At 46.6% G+C, this 21,832-nt stretch overlaps 1 protein-coding gene across 1 annotated transcript in view; it reads left to right on the top strand.

The window, feature by feature from the left end:
• Window positions 1-5,426: 5,426 nt before the first annotated feature.
• LOC123750937 (Y+L amino acid transporter 2-like) overlaps window positions 5,427-21,832 on the top strand; it is a 91,407-nt gene continuing 75,001 nt past the window's right edge. Inside the window, exon 1 of the mRNA XM_069326591.1 lies at window positions 5,427-6,133. Coding sequence (XP_069182692.1) covers window positions 5,458-6,133 — 676 coding nt within the window. The 5' untranslated portion in view covers window positions 5,427-5,457. The remainder of the gene's footprint in view (window positions 6,134-21,832) is intronic.

The following is a 21,832-nucleotide window of genomic DNA, read 5'->3' as shown; positions in this document are numbered from 1 at the left end:
AACCATGGCTGCAGTGAGCATTTCCTCTCTGGATTGCCACACTAAGGCGCTGAAAAAGAAAACTGGCAGCTCTAGGGTCTCTAGTTGTTTCGATTAGCTTAGACCCCAACTCCTTCAAAAAGCTAGCAGCACTTTTACCCCAGACACCAAGTGTCTCTGAGGCAATGGGGACAAAATTGTAGTGGTGCTCAAGGTCTCTGTATTTACTTGACTTGCCGCTTCCCGGTGATTGGCAGCGCCTCCTGCTTGTGTAGCACTGAAGTCAACATAGGTATTGGCTAAAGTTGAAACGCAAGTGTAGTCCCAGACCATCTGTCTACCATTCTTCCAGGGGTTCACCGTAATTCTGTCTGGGCGACCGACAGGCTCATCAGAGTTGCGGCACATTAGGTAACGGGGCTCTCGCTCTGCTGGACAACCGGCTGTGGTAAGGCTTCTCTTAATAATGTCATTAACCTCGCCGTGTCTTGCATGCCATCCTCCTGTCCTTTGGCAAAGAAGGCCATGCCGTCCATATCTGTCGGCCTCTGCCTCGCCGCAAATACACCTGTATTCGGTATGGATTGGGGCAGCGAGGCGGAGAGCCACGGCAATTTGGAGGGCCTGCGGTGTGAGACGGGTGCCAGTTGCTGACATTGGGGTTGCTAATAGGAAATCACCTGCATGGGGAGCTGCTACAGCTCTAAGTCGGGCAGTGTCATGTGGTGTTGTCGCAGCTTCTTGGTCGGCAATGGGGCGATCCCAGCTGGATTGCTTATGGGCTTCAGAAGGCGGTGGTTGGGGTGCTGGTCCTGCAAGAGAGACCCATTTGGTTGTGCAGTCTGTGAAGCTGGGATCATGCACCCCTGCCTGTTGAACTAGGTGCTCAGGTAGGATTTCCTTCACCAAGTTGTCAGACCCCACTGAAGAGGACAGGAATGCTGGTACAGCAATTTGTGTTGCTGTGCGCACGCCAAGGCCCCCGAGTCTGACATAAAGGGAGGCCTGTTTCCCCTGTGAGTCGCTGAGGGAAAGATTGAGGGCTTTTTCTAGTGTTGATTTCAACAAGATGTCGTACTCTTCTTAATTTAATATTGTTGAAAGATGGCGAACATCTTAATAGGTCAGCCTGGGGAGGGACAAGCATCTGGTGATGAGGTAAAGTGCATCATGAGCATCGATGTCTTCAATATTCTCGTTCATCCTCTTCAGGTCAGTGATCTTCTCACCAAGGACCCCGTCGATGGCATTCCTTCCAAGAGGAGCACCTAGGAGTGTGCTGTCCTCAGGGTTAGTTGTATGAATGTCAGGCAAAACAACCTTTATTTGCTCTATTATGTGCTGGTTGGTGGAGGTTATTTCGCACTTGGAAGGGTTCAGGGTGAGGCCTAGGCTTGCTCCTTGCTCCTGAATTATTCTTATGTCGTCCAAAAGTGAGGCTGGGGAGCCGGCTAGAGTACCATCGTCCAAAAAACAAATGTTGAGCTCACTGGACAGGTTATCGGTGACTTCCTTGATAACTAGGCAGAAAAGAAAAGGAGCAAGGGGGTCACCCTGTTGGACACCTTCTTGTGATTCAATTTCATGTTCCCCAAAAAGCAGAGTTAGATTCTTGCTGTAGCATGAGTTTACAAACGGGTAGAGGGAAGGAAAAAGGCGATGAACTGCACTGAGTACTGCATCCCTTCTAACCAGATTGAAAGCATTTTTGAAGTCCAGCTTTATCAGGGCTTTTTCATTCGTAATGTTGGCAATGTAGGCTCTAACTGCATGAGCCGCTGCCTCACACCCTTGGGGAATGCCAAACCCAAGCTGTTTTGGCTTCAGCATGTCGGCTGCTGCATGACTAACTGCTCTAGCAGCAGCCTTAGCGACGAGACGCCGGAGTGAATTGCCCACAGCTATCGGTCTGATTCCTTCATCTTTTATTCTCAGGGCATAGAGGGTAGCGCCAAAAAAGAGAGGCCGTATGGTCTCTGGTATGTTGCCAGCTAGACATGTGTTGGCGAATCTAGTTAGTTCCACGAGGAGGCCCTGTGCAATGTCTCCCAGTGCAGGGTTGAGCATTTGTTTGATGTGGTTGGGTCCTGTGACCCACCTGCTGATCCTGGTGGGAAGGATAAAGCTGCTTTATGCACCATGGATTCGAGCATACACAGGGGTTCTGCTCTGGTGACACCGACTAGGGGAACACTGTCGTCACGAGGAGCTCTGGGTGGGTGTTTTTCCCTCAGGGCTTGTGCTGAGTCAGCATCCCTGGTGGCAACTGTGTCTTCACTGGTGATGATTCTGATCGCCCCTATTGTGTTGCCTTCTTCTATTTTTTTGCTGACTGTTGCTCTGATTTTGGATGCCTCGGTTCTGCTGTTGATACCTTTCCTGCCGTGGGTGTTTTTGGCACGGGTGGGGAGGGGTGCCTGGTAGTCCTCTCTAGGAAAACTTTTTATAGCCATAATGACAGAGGAAGCTAGTGATTTGTCTCTCCTTGCAGGGACAGCTAGGCATATGTTTCCAAACAGGAGAAGGTTGCGCCATGCTTGGATGGTTCCGGGGGAGTCATTGACCTTCTTCAAGAGGCTGGATAGTTTGGCTGCTGCCTGGGGCCAGGCAGCTTTGGGGATGTGCTGCAAGGTTCCAACAGATGTTGCTTTGATGGCTTCTAGTAGATTCTCAGTCGAAATGAAGCTGTTGGAGGTGTTTTTCCTGACTGCTGGAGTGGGGCCTGATTGATACCCTCTTTGGAAGGGCGCCACATACCCGGACAATCGGTTCCGTCGTGAGCATGCTTGCGCACATCTCCGTTGCGCTTGAGTCTCCACACCTTGTCACACACTTGGCATGTGCCATACCTGTCGTCGATTGATGGCTCCTCTTGGTTGAGAGAAGCCTGGCTGTCAGTCGTGACCTGCGCCATCGGCGGGCGCTGGGCGGGCGCTGGGCGGGCGCTGGGCGGCGCTGGGTGGGCGCTGGGTGGGCGCTGGGCGGGCGCTGGGTGGGCGTTGGGCGGGCGCTGGGTGGGCGCTGGGTGGGCGCTGGGCGGGGGCTGGGTGTGCGCCGGGAGGTAGCGGTCGCGGTTGGGGTGGGGCAGAGGGGGGAGGGTGACTCGTGGGTTGGGTGACGGTACACACTGGCGGGTATGGGGAGGGGGGAATGGGGGTCAGAGGGGTGACACTAACTCGTTTGTATAATTCTGTGATATATCACTGCACAATATAATCTGGTTCACTGTGGACTCGATGCACTTAAAACACGATACCTGTTTCCCGGGAGCCGAGGTATCTATTTTTCAGGGATATTTTCATAAACACTTACACACGGGTCACCCCCCTCGACTGACCGCACAACCCTCCACCCCTCACCCCCACCACCATAACCGAGGGAGCCCCTCAGGGCGCCCTTGTTGGCCCTCACAGCAGTTCAGACGATTCCACACTGCCAATCCACTTGTTTGATTGTTTTTGTTTGCGATAGTTCACCCTGGACACTTCCCGCCACCCTCACACCTTCCCAGGATGTTCACACTGCACACTGTTGAGTCTGGGCCCCGTGGGGTCAGGATGTCACAAGATAATGGCACATGGCCGGCAAAGCCTCCTCCCAGCGTCCGTGTATATATATACACGTATATATATATATATATATATATATATATATATATATATATATATATATATATATATATATATATATATATATATATATATATATATATATATGTATATATATATATATATATATATATATATATATATATATATATATATATATATATTCATTATATATATATATGTCGTACCTAGTAGCCAGAACGCACTTCTCAGCCTACTATGCAAGGCCCGATTTGCCTAATAAGACAAGTTTTCATGAATTAATTGTTTTTCGACTACCTAACCTACCTAACCTAACTTTTTCGGCTACCTAACCTAACCTAACCTATAAAGATAGCTTAGGTTAGGTTAGGTAGGGTTGGTTAGGTTTGGTCATATATCTACGTTAATTTTAACTCCAATAAAAAAAAATTGACCTCATACATAATGAAATGGGTAGCTTTATCATTTCATAAGAAAAAAATTAGGAAAAATATATTAATTCGGGAAAACTTGGCTTATTAGGCAAATTGGGCGTTGCGTAGTAGGCCGAATACGACGTTCTGGCTACTAGGTACAACATATATATATATATATATATATATATATATATATATATATATATATATATATATATATATATATATATATGGTCAGTCAGGGAGCTTAGTTAATAAGCGCCATGACTGACCAATCCTTATAGACGATCATTGGAGCGGTGGTCACGGTACTGTGTACGTTTAGGGGTGATCCTGGACGGCATGGGTTCGAATCCTGGCCGGGTCAAAGAGTTCTTAGTGATATATGGCTTGCGCGTTCATGCAGCTTTCTCACACATGTCAGACTCAGTGCGGCCCGTGCATGCGCCAGAATTTGATGAAAAACTGTACCCAAATGGATCCATGAGTGTCGTCGGGGGTTGGTCAGTCAGGGAGCTTAGTTAATAAGCGCCATGACTGACCAATCCTTATAGAGGATCATTGGAGCGGTGGTCACGGTACTGTGTACACACACACACACACACACATATATATATATATATATATATATATATATATATATATATATATATATATATATATATATATATATATATATATATATATATATATATATATATATATATATATATATTTTTTTTTTTTTTTTTATAGTTTGTGAGGGTACCACCTCTGGTGCCAATGTGGGGACCCATAGCCTCGGAGAAGAAAATAAAAAGTATTCAGAGGAGACCTTGTGGTTTCTCACTGAACACTAATATTATCTTCTCCTACCACCCCCATTCTTTTGTATGTACACATATATATATATATATATATATATATATATATATATATATATATATATATATATATATATATATATATATATATATATATATATATATATATATATATATATATATATATATATATATATATATATATATATATATATATATATATATATATATATATATATATATATAACTTTGATTGTAACCAATAGACAATTATTCTTGTTACCTTGTTACATAGCAACACTTATGAAAAAAAGCTGTTCGACCTTGAGCTTAATTGATGCCATGAAATATCTTACTGAAATAATTGCATCAGTTCTAACCGCGCCTAACGCAGGCTGACATCCAGTTTTGACTGTGCTTCTATCAGATATTCGCACATTTTCTTTATGATTTGCATTTGCTTTATAATTTGACGAATTTGCTTTATAAACTCCATCTTAAAAACGTAGAATACTTAAATATTGGAAAGAAACTGTTGCACTTGCGCATCCTACGTCTGGCAGCTTGACACAGTTTTGTTACCGGCGGTGGTGAAAGGTGAGTGTAGTGGGGGAAGCGGAGTTGTGTGCTGAGCAGTTGTTGGTCTAGGTTGGCAGTGGCAGCTCCGTCATGGACGCTAGCGCAACGACTGATGATGGTTCAGGAACGTCTGCTAATATTCCCTCCCCAACGCTCAACACAACAAGTTCTGAGGAAGAAACAACAAAATCAGAACCCAAAGTCGCGGACCAACGGGAGAAGGACCTTGCACAATCACCAATTAAGCCAAATTTTGGCGTTATTATCCACGACGGAAGCGAACTTTCGGCGACCACTCCAAGATCCGATGAAACTAGCGCAGCAGAAGAAGCGGAATTCGCAGCAGCCAGTGTACAAAAAAATGAAAATTATTCTCCCGATGAAGTGGGCACCGCGCGTCCTCGTGTTCCAGTCAGAACCAAAAAGCAAATAATCTTGAACCAAATTCAAGAACAGAACGGAAACGAAGAGCATGCGAAACAAGAAATAAAAGCCGAGACATCCAATCAGGAGAACAAGGAGAACAAAACTTGGAAAATGTTAGATGCGGGGTGTAACGAGGCCCCCGACGGGCCAGTGAAGCTGAGGAAGGAGCTAGGGCTTTTGAACTGTGTGGGACTTATCATTGGCAATATTATAGGCACGGGCATCTTCGTCTCGCCAAGGACGGTGCTGCACTACGCCGGCAGCGTGGGTATGTCCCTGTCGGTGTGGGTCGCCACGGGATTCATGTCTATGATTGGAGCTCTCTGTTACACCGAGCTGGGTAAGTACTCCTGCATTTTTGTTGCCAAAGAACATTTTTTACTTTCAGTTTTTGTCAGGTATTAGGTGATGTTATTCAGTGAATATTAAATATTCTAAGTTAATCGGTATTGGAATCTTAATCCTAAATTAGATTCAATAATGCATATTCAATAAAGTTTGAAAGCTTAGAAGTATTACTTTAAAGATTTTTGTAAGCCCCTCCTATTGCATTCAATTGCTATAATTTTTTTAGATTATTGCAAGCGAAAGTTGAAGGCTTTCGGCTTGTATTACATGAAATTTACAAAATATTAATATTTGTATTATATAAATATTTACAAAAATCCACAACGAATTACTTTTTTATGTGTAAAGGTACAATCTCCCAAAACCATTAACAGGCATTATATAACTCCGACTATGAAAAAATATAAAAAGAGAGAAATGATTAACAACAGTGTTTACACAATGCTATTGATGATAAATTTGATAACCATAATCTGGACGCACCTTAGAAAAACGCTTAACAGCATACGTATATTATATAATTGTGAACCATACTTCGTTCAAATAATACTTGCATAACAAAATTTCTCAGATAAAAAAGAATACCTACATTGTTGACTACAACAAAACAGCCCTTAATATTATAAAACGAGAATACATACATCTTTGACATAATAAACGAATATGTGTCACACACATCTGAAAGTAACGAAGGAAATACAATGATGTTTCATAATGACATGAGTAACAAAAGATTGTTAGTGTAAGAGCAGAGTCCTCATTTTAGTTTGTTTTGTGTTGGCATAAGGTTCACACAAGGATTTTATTGACTAAAGTATGCTCTAGTCCTGAACATAGTCTAGGGGGAACGTAAACTCTCAGTGTATATACCGGAGAAGCTGGGTATACACCAAAACCCAACTCTTAAGATGGAGAAACGACGACGTTTCGGTCCGTCCTGGACCATTATCAAGTCGTTTCATTATCAATAAAAGAACACGACTTGATAATGGTCCAAGACGGACCGTAACGTCGTAGGCTCTCCATCTTCTGAGTTATAGTTTGGTCATCATTTCTTCAGCCACGTAATTGTGATTCGTCGTCTGCACTGGTTATACATCACCCAGTGTTCATATCAATGTTCACAATTAGGTGTATGACAAAACAGAGACCATAAATGATATGTCTATTTCTCACATTTCTGTTTGTTGTATATATGTTTAAAAAATATTTTCAATGTAAAAATAACTTGTGAATGATAACGTTCGATTTAAAATCATAATAACATAATAAACAAATTATTAAGTCTTAGTAAGCAAACAATGAACGTTTATGGAAGTAAATAACTAATCATTGTAACCTTTGCCAATAATTTTCAAGGGGTCCTTCAGAGCAGAAACTGATAACAGCATAGTGAAACACTAAGATGAGAGTAGACTTCGTTAGAACATAAAACGCCAGCTAACGAAGCCCTACCAGCTTCTAGCCCTACCAGGTACTCAAAGATCAATACATTGCCATCACTCATTCCCAAGGGTGCTTCCAACTTAACTTCCCTTATATCCCTCTCATTTAGGGTAATTATCAGATCAAGCATGGCTGGTTCATCTTTCCCTCTCATTCTTGTTGGTTCCTTGATGTGTTGGCTTAGAATGTTTTTTGTTCCCATCTCCAGCAGCTAAGCTCTCCATGTGTCTGGTCCTCCATGTGGGTCACTGTTCTCCCAACCTATCTTCCCGTGGTTGAAGTCTCCCATGACTAGTAGACCAGATCCATTTCTGCTAGCGACAGAAGCGGCTCTCTCTCTATTATGTTAATGGTGGATAAGTTGTTTCTATTATATTTCTTTCTGGGTCTTCTGCCATTTGTTGGTGGGTTATATCGACTATAATTTTTTTGTCCTCCAGTTGTTATGGTACCTGTTATGTAGTCACTGAAACCTTCACAGCCCTGAATAACCATCTCCTCAAAATTCCAGCCTATTGGTGGTGTAGTTCCAGGGGGAACTACACCACCACATACTCTTCCTTTTCTCGGTTTCCTCACAATACAGTAGTCCTGTGGAAACACTGCATTTGTTATGGTTTTCATTAGCTTTGTTTCTGTGAGTGCTATTGTGTATGGTTTTTCTTCTAGTACCCATTTCTCAAGTTCGTTTTTTTGTTGTAGTAATCCCACCTTTGTTAGTGTACATTGCCTTGAGACTCACTTTCTTCTGTTCCTTCTCATGTCCCCTTCTTTGTGAGCGTTTTGCTGATTGGGGAAGCTGTTCCATAAGTGTGAGGATTTGTGAGATAGATAACAGGGTCTCTTAGGATACTGGGTGAGGGGTGGGGGTGGGGGGGTCAAGTGAATGGGGGGACAGGGAGGGAAAGGGAGAGGGTGGAAATTTGGGACTGGGGAAGGGGTAGCAGGTGGATATGATGCAGAGGAGGATGGTGGGGTTCACCTCCCCTCTGGTGTTACTAGGTTGCGGGTGGTGGGTTTCTCCCACTTTACCACAGGGGATGTTGCATTGAGGGGCTGTGATTTCCTGATTTTCTCCTTTCACCCTGACCTTCTTTTCTTCTGCCACCATGGCTCTCTCTTCCCTTGTCATGTCTCTCTGGAGGAATACATTTTTTTTTCTCCCATTTATTGCAGTTGGCACTTCCTTGCTAGAATATTTTCCTTTGTGTTCTCATTTGCAAATACTATCTTTATCAAGCGGTCTCTGTCCTTGTTGTACCAGCCTAACCTGAAAAACTTCTCAATGTCATGTTCAACCTCTTCCATCTCTTTCCCCTTTAGTGTTTCATTCACTGCCACTCTGTCCTTTTTATTCCATTCTTCCTATTGGAGCCTTCCTGCTTTTTAATACCCACAACCACTACTGATCTTTTTCTTTCCAGCAGCTGACTAGTGCACCTTGATGCTTCCTGTTAGGTGGCTACTTTCATGGCTATCTCCATCACTGTGGACATTGCTTCCGAGTTCTTTTTCAGCATTACTTCAAATGTTGCTTGTACAATGGCATTCCCTTCCAATGTACCATTTCCATCTTCTCTTTGGATGATTATTTGAGTCTCAGCCTCAGTACTGCTCTCTGCGAGGGTTTTAATCTCCTCCTTTGCTGATGTCAGCTCGCTTTGCACGTTGCTTATTTTGTTCTTCATTTTCTTCATCTCCCTCCTGATATCCTCCCAAACTTGGGCGAACATTTCCTTCATTTGCTCACAGAGAGGGAGAGAGAGAGAGAGAGAGAGAGAGAGAGAGAGAGAGAGAGAGAGAGAGAGAGAGAGAGATAGAGAGAGAGAGAGAGAGAGAGAGAGAGAGAGAGAGAGAGAGAGAGAGAGAGAGAGAGAGAGAGAGAGAGAGAGAGAGAGGGAGGGAGAGTCAGAGTCAGAGAAGGTGAGAATGAGTGGGAGACAGAGAGCTAGGGTTAAGGAGAGGGAGGTGGGAGAGTGAGTGTTACACTTTGGGGGGTTTGTGCCTAAGAGGAGGGGGGGGGGATTAATGAGGGAGTGAGGGGATAGGAAGGTGAGAGTTGGGTTTGGGATGGTCAGTTTCTCACAGAGGTGTTACCAAATCTGTGTGTGTACTCACCTCACCTAGTTGTACACATCTTGTTGTGCATGCAGGGGTTGAGCTTTCGCTCTTTGGTCCCGCCTCTCAACTGTCAATCAACTCGTGTACAGATTCCTGAGCCTACTGGGCTCTATCATATCTACATTTGAAACTGTGTATGGAGTCATCCTCCACCACATCACTGCCTAATGCATTCCATTTGTTAACTACACTGACACTGAAAAAGTTCTTTCTAATGTCACCGTGGCTCATTTGGGTACTCAGTTTCCACCTGTGTCCCCTTGTTCGAGTACACCCCCCCTCCCCGTGTAAAGCAATTTATCTTTAACTACCCTGTCAATTCCTCTGAGAATTTTGTAGGTAGTGATCATGTATCCCCGAGCTCTATTATCTTCCAACGACGTTAGGTTCATTCCGTGCAGCCTTTCCTCGTAACTCTTGCTTGTTAGTTCAGGGAATAGCCTAATGGCATACCTATGAACTTTTTCCAGCTTAGTTTTGTTCTTGACAATGTAAAGGCTCCATGCTGGGACCCTCATACTGTAGGACTGGTCTTACATGTGAGGGATACAAGGTTCTGAAAGATTCCTTACACAGGTTCCTGAATGCAGTTCTGATGTTAGCCAGCCTTGCATACGCCGCAGATGTTATTCTTTTTCTGGGCTTCAGGAGACAGGTTTGTTGTGATATCAACGCCTAGTTCCTTCTCTCTGTCTGTTTCATAGAGGATTTAATCTCCCATGCTGTATCCTGTTTCTGGCCTCCTGTTTCCACTGCCTAGTTTCATTATCCTTACATTTGCTTGGGTTGAACTTCAGTAGCCATTTGTTGGACCAGTCATTCAGTTTGTCTAGATCATCATGTAGCCTCATACTATCTTCCTCTCATCTATCCTCCTCCTAATAATTTTTTCATCATCAGCAAACATTGAGAGGAACGAGTCTATTCCCTCTGCAAGATCATTCACATATATCATAAACAGTATAGGTCCAAGGACTGAACCCTGCTGGACTCCACTGGTGACACTTCGCCAATCTGAGACCTCACCCATTACAGTGACTCGCTGTGTTCTGTTGCTTAGGTACTCTCTTATCCAATGAGGTACCTTCCCTTTCACTCCTGCCTGCATCTCCGGCTTGTGCACTAATCTCGTGTGTGGTGCTGTGTCAAAGGCTATCTTGTAATCCAAAAATACACAGTCTGCCCACCACTCTCTTTCTTGCCTGGTCGTAGAATTCAATTAATCCTGTGAGGCATGACATGCCATCCCTGAACCCATGCTGATGTTGTGTTACAAAGTTCTTTCGCTCCTTTGCTTTTTTTCCACTAGCTTTTTTGCACAATCTTATCCATCAACTTGCATGGAATGCAAGTTAGGGACTCTGACCTGTAACTTAGTGCCTCCTGCCTATCCCTCTTTTTTTTATATCGTGACTACATTAGCAATCTTCAAAATTTTCGGCAGCTCCCCAGTTACCAGGGATTTGTTATACACTATGCAGAGTGGCAGGCACAGTGCTTTTGCTCCTTCCTTTAATATCCAAGGTGAGATTCCATCTGGGCCTATTGTCTTTATCACATCCAACTCTAGCAAGAGCTTCCTCAACTCCTCACTGGTAATCCCAAAGTCTTTTAGTGGTGCCTGGTGTTGGGGTTTCACTACTCTATTCTTACTCTGGGGTGAGCAATAGTTATCTCAAGGTCACTCACCGTAGCCCTGCGGGTCTTCACTCTATCCTCACGGCGCCACTGCACTGCCAGGAGAGTCTCCCAGTCAATCTCATCCGGCCTCTGATTGAGAAGGAGTGGGAACACGACTCGTTCACTTAACTGTCTTGTGCCCTCCCCAACAATCGGGCTCTATGGTTAACCACAAGGTCGCCAACTGGTGTTTTAGGTGGCCAGTAACACCTCAGTGGACTGGTTGAATTAGTGGTAGCCTTGGCAAGGTCACACTCAAAAGATCAGGAGTTCAGGCAGGTATGTACTTTTATCACTCTATGCTTTCAGTATAATATAGCCACAAGATCAATGGAGGGAATGATATAAACACAAAGATAGTTTTGTATTTTACTTAAAATGCATGAAAGATGTCACAAGGCCAAACAATAATAAATAAATCAACTGATCCTGGCTGTGGCCGGTAGTTCCCACGAATAGTATGCACTCACTAAGTAGCAACACCTCCCCTCCTCGTCAAGTGTCACGATCAGCTGATGGCCTGGCCCCGCGCGAAAGTTATTTGCTTGTTTCCTGGATTCACGCGCGCTGTTTCTTTAAGTTCTCCAATATTACTAGAAACTCGTACACTCGATATTGGCACAATAGCACGTATTACTTAGTTACACTATACTCGGGCTCAAACGGTCGTTTCTACAATCAATGCTACAATGACTCACTATAATGGTTTTACATTGCCCTTCATTCAACGATATATTATGAAATATTAACACTGGAGTTTTCAGTAATTGCTCTCGTGGGCGATAACCCAATAATTCACTGTACTCACAAATGATTAATCACTGCATGAACATAGACATATACAATGTATATAAATCAAACATCAATACATGGAAAATAAATAGTTTCTGGGCACGTAGCCTAACCTCCAAATACTGGCATAATATTATAAATAATTTATCACTATATGTTCACATCAAAATCTGTAGAAAGATATACAAAACACAGTAAATTTATCACTTGTTCCGGGTGCCTGTACACACCAATAATCAACATAAGTATTATAAGTACTCTTGATAGTACTATATCCTGCACACTGGTGCTTTATTGTGACATGGGTGAGACTTGCTCACGACATATAAAATCCTCAGGCCTGATAATATAGCCGAATAATATAGCTAACTAAAGGGGAATGGGGAGGGAACTAGAAACACCTACTTCAACCTATCCTCCGATGAGAGATGAGATGTAGCTCCTGGTCCTGGTGTCGGGAACGCCCCCACACACACGTCGTCGTGTCCTACCGGAACCGCTCGTCGTCCTACCGTTTAGCGCGTCGTCTCCGTGCCTTCTTCCTCTGCAGGTCCGTACTCCTTCTCTGCTTCTGGTAGGGTTGGAGTCGGTCTCCTGGCCGTCGTCTTCTCCCAGCAACGGCTGCCGCCTACGTCTCAGCTGCAGTCGTCCGGATTCCCAAATAGTCCTCTCCTTCCTCAGCTACCCAGTGGCTCTGTCAGCCACTACGCCGTCACGAACTGGTGAACTGCCACAGACGTCACATACGTCACTGCATGGCTTCACTGCTTCTTGCACAGTACCTGACTGGAGCACTTGTTGCTCAAATAACCGTCGATTCCCTCTCTGGTTCAACACATGAACTAGGGAAGACCTCTCAGAGTACTGGCAGACTTCAGGTGACGCGTAAATCCACGGGAGTGGGAAACAACTGTCAAACTGACAGGACCAATCGTCGCACGTCCAACCTTCTTGACATGTCGTGTCTGACTGATGGCGCCAGCGCGGCGCGCGGCCTGGACCCCCTTCCTTCGTGACGTCACTTTCGCCACGGGAAGTTCTCATTGGCTGCCGGTGCCACATTGCTGTCGGTGACCAATCCGGTGCCACTGACGTCACACGGTTTTCGCGGGGAATCAGGAAGGCCAGCGCCATCTTGGCTTCCTAAAGGGCCTATACCACAGGCCAAAATATTACTATTTCACAAATTTCTCGGCTCTCCGAGAACACTCCACTCTCCCATATATCAAATTGAAGCCTGCTACGTAGAGAACGCTTGGGAAAAGTAGACATGACTCTTACTGCAGGCGTGGGAGAATTATAAGGGGGGGAACTCCGTCACACTGGTTATCAATTCCCTCTCTTATCTCTGGAACGTCTCCTTACTCTACTCTGAAGACCTCCTGGAATTTCTTATTGAGTTCCTCGCACACTACCTTGTCATTTGTAGTGACTGTGTCTGCCCCCAACATCAGCTTCATTACTTGTTCCTTCATTGGTGTTTTCCTCTTGATGTGGCTGTGCAGTAATTTAGGTTGAGTCTATTCTTTGGTTGCTATGTCATTTGCAAATTGCCTTCCTGCCTCTCTTCTCATCCCTGACGTATTCATTCCTGGCACTCTGGAACCTTTCTCTGCTCTCTAGTGTCCTATTATTTCTATTGTTTCTCCCTGCCCTTGTACTTAGTTGCTTTGCTAGCTTACATCTCTGATTAATAAACTATGGGTTTCTCATTTCCATATCATTTTTTTCCTTTTGGACTGGGACGAATTTGTCTGTTGCTTCCTTACACTTCTGTGTGATGAAGTCCATCATGCCTTGGGCCGTCTTTCCTCCGAGCTCTGTTTCCCAAGTTATATCTGTTAGGAATTTTCTTATCTTATTATTGTTTCCCTTTCGGAAGGCCAGTCTTTTGTTTTCTGGACCCTTCCTTGAGTATATTAACCCATCTTCTACCAAATACTCAAACATCAGTACATTGTGATCACTCATTCCCACAGGAGCTTCGAAACTGGTTTCCCTTATGTTGGAGGCATTTAGAGTGAATACTGGGTCGAGTCTCGCTGGTTCACCATTGCCTCTCATTCTTGTAGATTATCTGATATACTGACTTAAAAGGTTTTTTGTCGTCACTTCCAGCATTTTAGATATCCATGTTTGCTCCCCTCCATGCGGTTTTTTGTTTTTCCAGTCTATTCTTCTGTGATTGAAGTCCTGCATGATGAGCAGATGGGATCTATTTCTACAGGCAGTAGTGGCTACTCTCTCAATTATAGTGTTGACTGCCATGCTGTTTCTGTCATACTCTACCTGGGTGTTCTGTCATTTGGCGGAGGGTTATATATCACTGCTACTACTACTGCTGGTCCTCCTATCGTTATGGTACCTGCTAAGTAGTCTCTGAACCCCTCGCAGCCTGGAATAATTATCTCCTCGAAACTCCACTCCTTTCTTATCAATAGGGCAACTCTGCCTCTTCCCTTCCTTCCCTCTCTCTCCTTATTACAGTGTATTCCTGGGGAAACACTGTATCCTTTATAATTCCCGATGTTTTGTTTCTGTGAGTCCAATTACATCTGGGTTCCCTTCTTGTGCTCTTTCTCTAAGTTCACTTGACTTGCTTGTAATCCCATCAATGTTTGAGTACATTACCTTAAAACTGACTCTCTTCCTTCTATCCTCAGTTGCTGTTAGTTCCACTGGAGTAGAGGGTCAAGGGGTGTCTGGGGTGGGCTAGGGCCTAGGAAGGTGAACCTTAGGGATCTGGGGTGAGAGGGGCCTGGGCGGATCTTGTATGAGGAATGCAGGAGGGTCTGGGGTGGTGTAGAGGCGGGGGGTCTGGGGTTGGAGGTCAATTTGTATTTGGGATGGGAGGAGGAAGGGGGAGGGCATGTGAAAGGGAGGGGGGAGGTCATTGGTGGGAAGATGAAGGGGAGCCTGGGAAAGGGGAGCCAGGATGTCAGCGGTTGGGGAGGGAAGGGGAGCCTGGAGTGGGGGCAGCATGGAGGGAGGGAGAGAGTGTGGAAGGAGGGAGAGCTTGGGATGGGGTTAGGAAGGGAAGGGGAGCCGAGATTGGGTGGCAGGGAGGGAAGGGGTGTGGTAGGATGGAGAGTTTGGGGAGGGGATACTGGGGAGGGCATGGACTGAGAAACAGGGGAGGGCATAGGGTGTGGGAATTGGGAGTGCCTGGGTGGGAGAAGGGGTTGGGGAAGGAAGGCATGGAGGGAAACATGGGGGGCCTGGGGTCTGGGAGCAGGGGGTAAGGGGCTTGGTCTAGGAAGGATCTTTACTGGTTGGGGGAGAATGATCGTGGGGTGAGTTTGTTGGAGGTTTCTGTTATATTCCTCCCTGGGGAAGCTGGCCTGCTGGTGAAGGGATTCCCACTCCCTTCTGAGGTTTCTGGGAATACTGCACCAAGTTTTGTGGCTCCACTGTTCCGATCCCTCCCCTTGAGTCTCCTTGCTTCTGCAACCCTCAATTTCTCTTCCCTCATCATGTCTCTCTGCAGAACAACGTCCTTGTATCTCGCTAGTCTCATTACCATGCTCTTCCTTGACAGGATCTCTTCGTTCATAGCCTCGTTCGTAAGCACTACCTTGATCAGTCGTTTCCATTACTTCTTGTAGCCGCCAAGCCTGAAAAAGTTCTCTATGTTGTCATTAGCCCCTACCATATTTAGGCCCTCCAAGATATTTGTTGTCGTTACTCGGTCCTCCCTTTTCCACCCCTCCTGGTTGGATCATTCTGGTTCCTGTACTCCTACAACCATATTAGATCTTTTTCTTTCCATCATTTGAGTCATGCACATTGCAGCTTCCTGGGATGTAGCCGCTTTCATAGCTGCTTCTTCTATAGCAGCCTTGGCACCTGGATTATTTTGCAGCAATTCTACAAAAGAGGGTCTCCCTGGAAAAAGCCCTCCATCCGCATTATTCCCAGTTTCCAGATAGTTGCTTGCCGTCCTTATCTCTTTCTTGGCTTTCCCCATCTCACTCTGTAGGCTCTGTATTACTGCATGCATTGCCATCAGTTCTTTGCTGAAGTCCCCCTAACACCTGGGTGATTCTTCCTTGTTCCTGCATGTGTATCTGTGTATCTGTTGGGAGGGGCTAGGGAGAGGTTAGAGAGAAAGAGAGAGAGAGAGAGAGAGAGAGAGAGAGAGAGAGAGAGAGAGAGAGAGAGAGAGAGAGAGAGAGAGAGAGAGAGAGAGAGAGTGAGAGGTAAGTAGGAAGGAGGGAGAGAGAGTGAGTGAGAGAGAGAGAAAGAGAGAGAGAGAGAGAGAGAGAGAGAGAGAGAGAGAGAGAGAGAGAGAGAGAGAGAGAGAGAGAGAGAGAGAGAGAGAGAGAGAGAGAGAGAGAAAGAGAGAGAGAGAGAAAGAGAGAGAGAGAGAGAGAGAGAGAGAGAGAGAGAAAGAGAGAGAGAGAGAGAGAGAGAGAGAGGGAGAGAGAGAGAGAGAGAGAGAGAGAGAGAGAGAGAGAGAGAGAGAGAGAGAGAGAGAGAGAGAGAGAGAGAGAGAGAGAGAGAGAGGCGGATGTGGAGATGCATTCCTATGGTACTGGTTCCAATATAGGGGGAGCAGGGGAGGGGAGTGTTTTGGTAGTATGCATTTGTGCTTTAGTGGATGAGAGTGTTGGGGGGGGGGGGGGGGTGTCAATTTGAGTGCAAGAAGGGGCGCGTGGTGTGGGAATGTGGATGTTCCACTGTGCGGGTTGTGCATCAGGTGAGGTGGAGGGGGAGGGGAAGGGGTATGTTGGGAGTGTGAGAGGTGCGTGGAAAGTTACGGGGTGGGGGTGAGAGGGGGGGCTTGATGGTCACGAGGGTCTGATCCCGTATAGGTCTCAAAAACGTCTACCCGAATGAGCCACCCGGCATTGTGGGTCTAAATATCTCATTTATTAAATTACTAATTTAAGTCACTCTGTACACTTTATTTAATGACCTAGAGACTGTACCTGCCACAGCTCATCCCGAGCAAGCACACACTCTGCAAGCAAGCACAGGGCGCCGGTGAATGTGTGCACCGCACACTGGATACGTAATAATGTGGCCCAGGTTCGATTCCCGGCGCCGGCGAGAAACAAAATGGTCAGAGTTTCTTTCACCCTCATGCCCCTGTTACCTAGCAGTAAATAGGTACCTGGGAGTTAGACAGCTGTTACGGGCTGTTTCCCGAAACTGTGTGTGTGTGAAAAATAAAAATTAGTAACAGTTGATTGACAGTTAAGAGGCGGGCCGAAAGAGCAGAGCTCAACCCCCGCAAGCACAACTAGGTGAATATCTTAGGCGAGTTTGAGGTGATGTCCATATGACAGGGTTGGGTCACCTGTCCTTTCCTCTGCTGGTTGGCAATCTTTCCCCACGTGGTCCTGTTGTTTACTGTCCCCACGTGGTCCTGTTGTTTACTGTCCCCACGTGGTCCTGTTGTTTACTGTCCCCACGTGGTCCTGTTGTTTACTGTCCCCACGTGGTCCTGTTGTTTACTGTCCCCACGTGGTCCTTTTGTTTACTGTCCCCACGTGGTCCTGTTGTTATTGTCCCCACGTGGTCCTGTTGTTTACTGTCCCCACGTGGTCCTGTTGTTTACTGTCCCCACGTGGTCCTGTTGTTTACTGTCCCCACGTGGTCCTTTTGTTTACTGACCCCACGTGGTCCTCTTGTTATTGTCCCCACGTGGTCCTGTTGTTATTGTCCCCACGTGGTCCTGTTGTTTACTGTCCCCACGTGGTCCTGTTGTTTACTGTCCCCACGTGGTCCTGTTGTTTACTGTCCCCACGTGGTCCTGTTGTTATTGTCCCCACGTGGTCCTGTTGTTATTGTCCCCACGTGGTCCTGTTGTTTACTGTCCCCACGTGGTCCTGTTGTTTACTGTCCCCACGTGGTCCTGTTGTTATTGTCCCCACGTGGTCCTGTTGTTATTGTCCCCACGTGGTCCTGTTAATTACTGTCCCCACGTGGTCCTGTTGTTTACTGTCCCCACGTGGTCCTGTTGTTTACTGTCCCCACGTGGTCCTGTTGTTTACTGTCCCCACGTGGTCCTGTTGTTATTGTCCCCACGTGGTCCTGTTGTTTACTGTCCCCACGTGGTCCTGTTGTTTGCTGTCCCCAAGTGGTCCTGTTGTTATTGTCCCCACGTGGTCCTGTTAATTACTGTCCCCACGTGGTCCTGTTGTTTACTGTCCCCACGTGGTCCTGTTGTTTGCTGTCCCCACGTGGTCCTGTTGTTTACTGTCCCCACGTGGTCCTGTTGTTTATTGTCCCCACGTGGTCCTGTTGTTTACTGTCCCCACGTGGTCCTGTTAATTACTGTCCCCACGTGGTCCTGTTGTTATTGTCCCCACGTGGTCCTGTTAATTACTGTCCCCACGTGGTCCTGTTGTTTACTGTCCCCACGTGGTCCTGTTGTTAGCTGTCCCCACGTGGTCCTGTTGTTTACTGTCCCCACGTGGTCTTGTTGTTTACGGTCCCATGACATGGCACTGATGTTGCCTCTCAACCTTATTTTGTCCTTAACTGGTCTACCGCTATAGGAGCTCACTATATACTTGATCACTGCTTTTGTGTACACTCCTGTGACAAGACAACTATGTTTCCTGTCTCTGTAAACCTCAATGTCACGGGACAATTCATGTTAGTTCCTGGACCTTCACTAACACACGTGTCTCTCATGACCTCCAGACACACTAGTAGTTGTAAGGGTATTGTGGTGGTGGCTGTGTTGGTAGTTGTTGTGGATGTGGCTGTGTTGGTAGTTGTAGTGGTAGTGAGGGTGGGGGGTGGCTGTATTGGTAGTTGTAGTGGTAGTGTGGTGGTAGCTGTGTTGGTAGTTGTGGTGGTAGTGAGGGGGGGGTGGCTGTATTGGTAGTTGTAGTGGTAGTGTGGTGGCTGTGTTGATAGTTGTGGTGGTGGTGTGGTGGTGGCTGTGTTGGTAGTTGTGGTGTTGGTAGTTGAGGTGGCTGTGTTGGTAGTTGCAGTGGTAGTGTGGAGGTAGCTGTGTTGGGAGTTGTGGTGGTGGTATGGTCGTGGTGGTATTGGTAGTTGTGGTGGTAGTGAGGTGGTAGCGGTGTTGGTAGTTGCGTTGGTGGTGTGGTCGTGGTGGTATTGGTAGTTGTGGTGGTAGTGAGGTGGTGGCTGTGTTGGCAGTTGTGGTGGTGGTGTAGTGGTAGTGGTGTTGGTAGTTGTGGTGGTGGTGTGGTAGTGGCTGTATTGGTAGTTGTGGTGGTGGTGGTGGCTGTGTTGGTAGTTGTGGTTGTGGTGTTGTGGTGGCGGTGTTGGTAGTTGTGTTGGTGGTGTGGTGGTGGTTGTGTTGGTTATTGTGGTGGTGGTGGTTGTGTTGGTGCTTGTGGTGGTGGTGGTTGTGTTGGTGCTTGTGGTGGTGGTGGCTGTGTTGGTAGTTGTGGTGGTGGTGTGGTTGTGGCTGTGTTGGGAGTTGTGGTGGTGGTGGCTGTGTTGGTAGTGGCTTTTTTCTTAGTTGTGGTGGTGGTGTGGTGGTAGCGGTGTTGGTAGTTGTGGTGGATGTGTGGTGGTGGCTGTGTTGGTAGTTGTGGTGTTGGTTTGGTGGAGGCTGTGTTGGTAGTTGAGGTGGTAGTGTGGTGATGCTGTGTTGGTTGTTGTGGTGGTAGTGTGGTGATGGCTGTGTTGGTAGTTGTGGTGGTGGTGGCTGTGTTGGTAGTTGTGGTGGTGGTGTGGTGATGGCTGTGTTGGTAGTTGTGGTTGTAGTGTGGTGATGGCTGTGTTAGTAGTGGTGGTGGTGGTGTGGTGGTAGCGGTGTTGGTAGTTGTGGTGGTGGTTTGGTGGTAGCGGTGTTGGTAGTTGTGGTGGTGGTGGCTGTGTTGGTAGTTGTGGTGGTAGTGTAGTGATGGCTGTGTTGGTAGTGGTGGTGGTGGTGGCTGTGTTGGTAGTTGAGGTGGTGGTGTGGTGGTGGCTGTGTTGGTAGTTGTGGTGGTGGTGGCTGTGTTGGTAGTTGTGGTGGTAGTGTAGTGATGGCTGTGTTGGTAGTTGTGGTTGTAGTGTGGTGGTGGCTGTGTTGGTAGTTGTGGTGGTAGTGTAGTGATGGCTGTGTTGGTAGTTGTGGTGGTAGTGTGGTGATGACTGTGTTGGTAGTTGTGGTGGTGGTGGCTGTGTTGGTAGTTGTGCTGGTAGTGTAGTGATGGCTGTGTTGGTAGTTGTGGTTGTAGTGTGGTGGTGATTGTGTTCGTAGTTGTGGTGGTAAGTGTAGTGATGGCTGTGTTGGTAGTTGTGGTGGTAGTGTGGCTGTGGCTGTGTTGGTAGTTGTGGTGGTGGTGTGGTGGTAGCGGTGTTGGTAGTTGTGGTGGTAGTGTAGTGATGGCTGTGTTGGTAGTTGTGGTGGTAGTGTGGCTGTGGCTGTGTTGGTAGTTGTGGTGGTGGTGTGGTGGTAGCGGTGTTGGTAGTTGTGGTGGTAGTGTGGTGGTGGCTGTGTTGGTAGTTGTGGTGGTAGTGTAGTGATGGCTGTGTTGGTAGTTGTGGTTGTAGTGTGGTGGCTGTGTTGGTAGTTGTGGTGTTAGTGTAGTGATGGCTGTGTTGGTAGTTGTGGTGGTAGTGTGGTGGCTGTGTTGGTAGTTGTGGTGGTAGTGTAGTGATGGCTGTGTTGGTAGTTGTGGTTGAAGTGTGGTGGTGGCTGTGTTGGTAGTTGTGGTGGTAGTGTGGTGGTGGCTTTGTTGGTAGTTGTGGTGGTAGTGTGGTGGTGGCTGTGTTGGTAGTTGTGGTGGTAGTGTGGTGGTGGCTTTGTTGGTAGTTGTGGTGGTAGTGTGGTGGTGGCTGTGTTGGTAGTTGTGGTGGTAGTGGTGGTGGCTTTGTTGGTAGTTGTGGTGGTAGTGTGGTGGTGGCTGTGTTGGTAGTTGTGGTTGTAGTGTGGTGGTGGCTGTGTTGGTAGTTGTGGTGGTAGTGTGGTGTTGGCTGTGTTGGTAGTTGTGGTTGTAGTGTGTTTGTGGCTGTGTTGGTAGTTGTGGTGGTGGTGTGGTTGTGGCTGTGTTGGTAGTTGTGGTGGTAGTGTTGTGATGGCTGTGTTGGTAGTTGTGGTTGAAGTGTGGCTGTGGCTGTGTTGGTAGTTGTGGTGGTAGTGTGGTGGTGGCTTTGTTGGTAGTTGTGGTGGTAGTGTGGTGGTGGCTGTGTTGGTAGTTGTGGCTGTAGTGTGGTGGTGGCTGTGTTGGTAGTTGTGGTGGTAGTGTGGCTGAGGCTGTGTTGGTAGTTGTGGTGGTAGTGTGGTGGTGGCTTTGTTGGTAGTTGTGGTGGTAGTGTGGTTGTGGCTGTGTTGGTAGTTGTGGTGGTAGTGTGGTGGTGGCTTTGTTGGTAGTTGTGGTGGTAGTGTGGTTGTGGCTGTGTTGGTAGTTGTGGTGGTAGTGTGGTGGTGGCTGTGTTGGTAGTTGTGGTGGTAGTGTGGTGGTGGCTGTGTTGGTAGTTGTGGTTGAAGTGTGGTGGTGGCTGTGTTGGTAGTTGTGGTGGTAGTGTGGTGGTAGCTTTGTTGGTAGTTGTGGTGGTAGTGTGGTGGTGGCTGTGTTGGTAGTTGTGGTGGTAGTGTGGTGGTGGCTTTGTTGGTAGTTGTGCTGGTAGTGTAGTGATGGCTGTGTTGGTAGTTGTGGTTGTAGTGTGGTGGTGATTGTGTTCGTAGTTGTGGTGGTAAGTGTAGTGATGGCTGTGTTGGTAGTTGTGGTGGTAG

The sequence above is a fragment of the Procambarus clarkii genome, chromosome 18, assembly GCF_040958095.1.
Source record: "Procambarus clarkii isolate CNS0578487 chromosome 18, FALCON_Pclarkii_2.0, whole genome shotgun sequence".
NCBI lineage: Eukaryota > Metazoa > Arthropoda > Malacostraca > Decapoda > Cambaridae > Procambarus > Procambarus clarkii.
The sequence above is the reverse complement of the archived record's forward strand: the minus strand, read 5'-3'. Positions and strand labels throughout refer to the sequence as shown.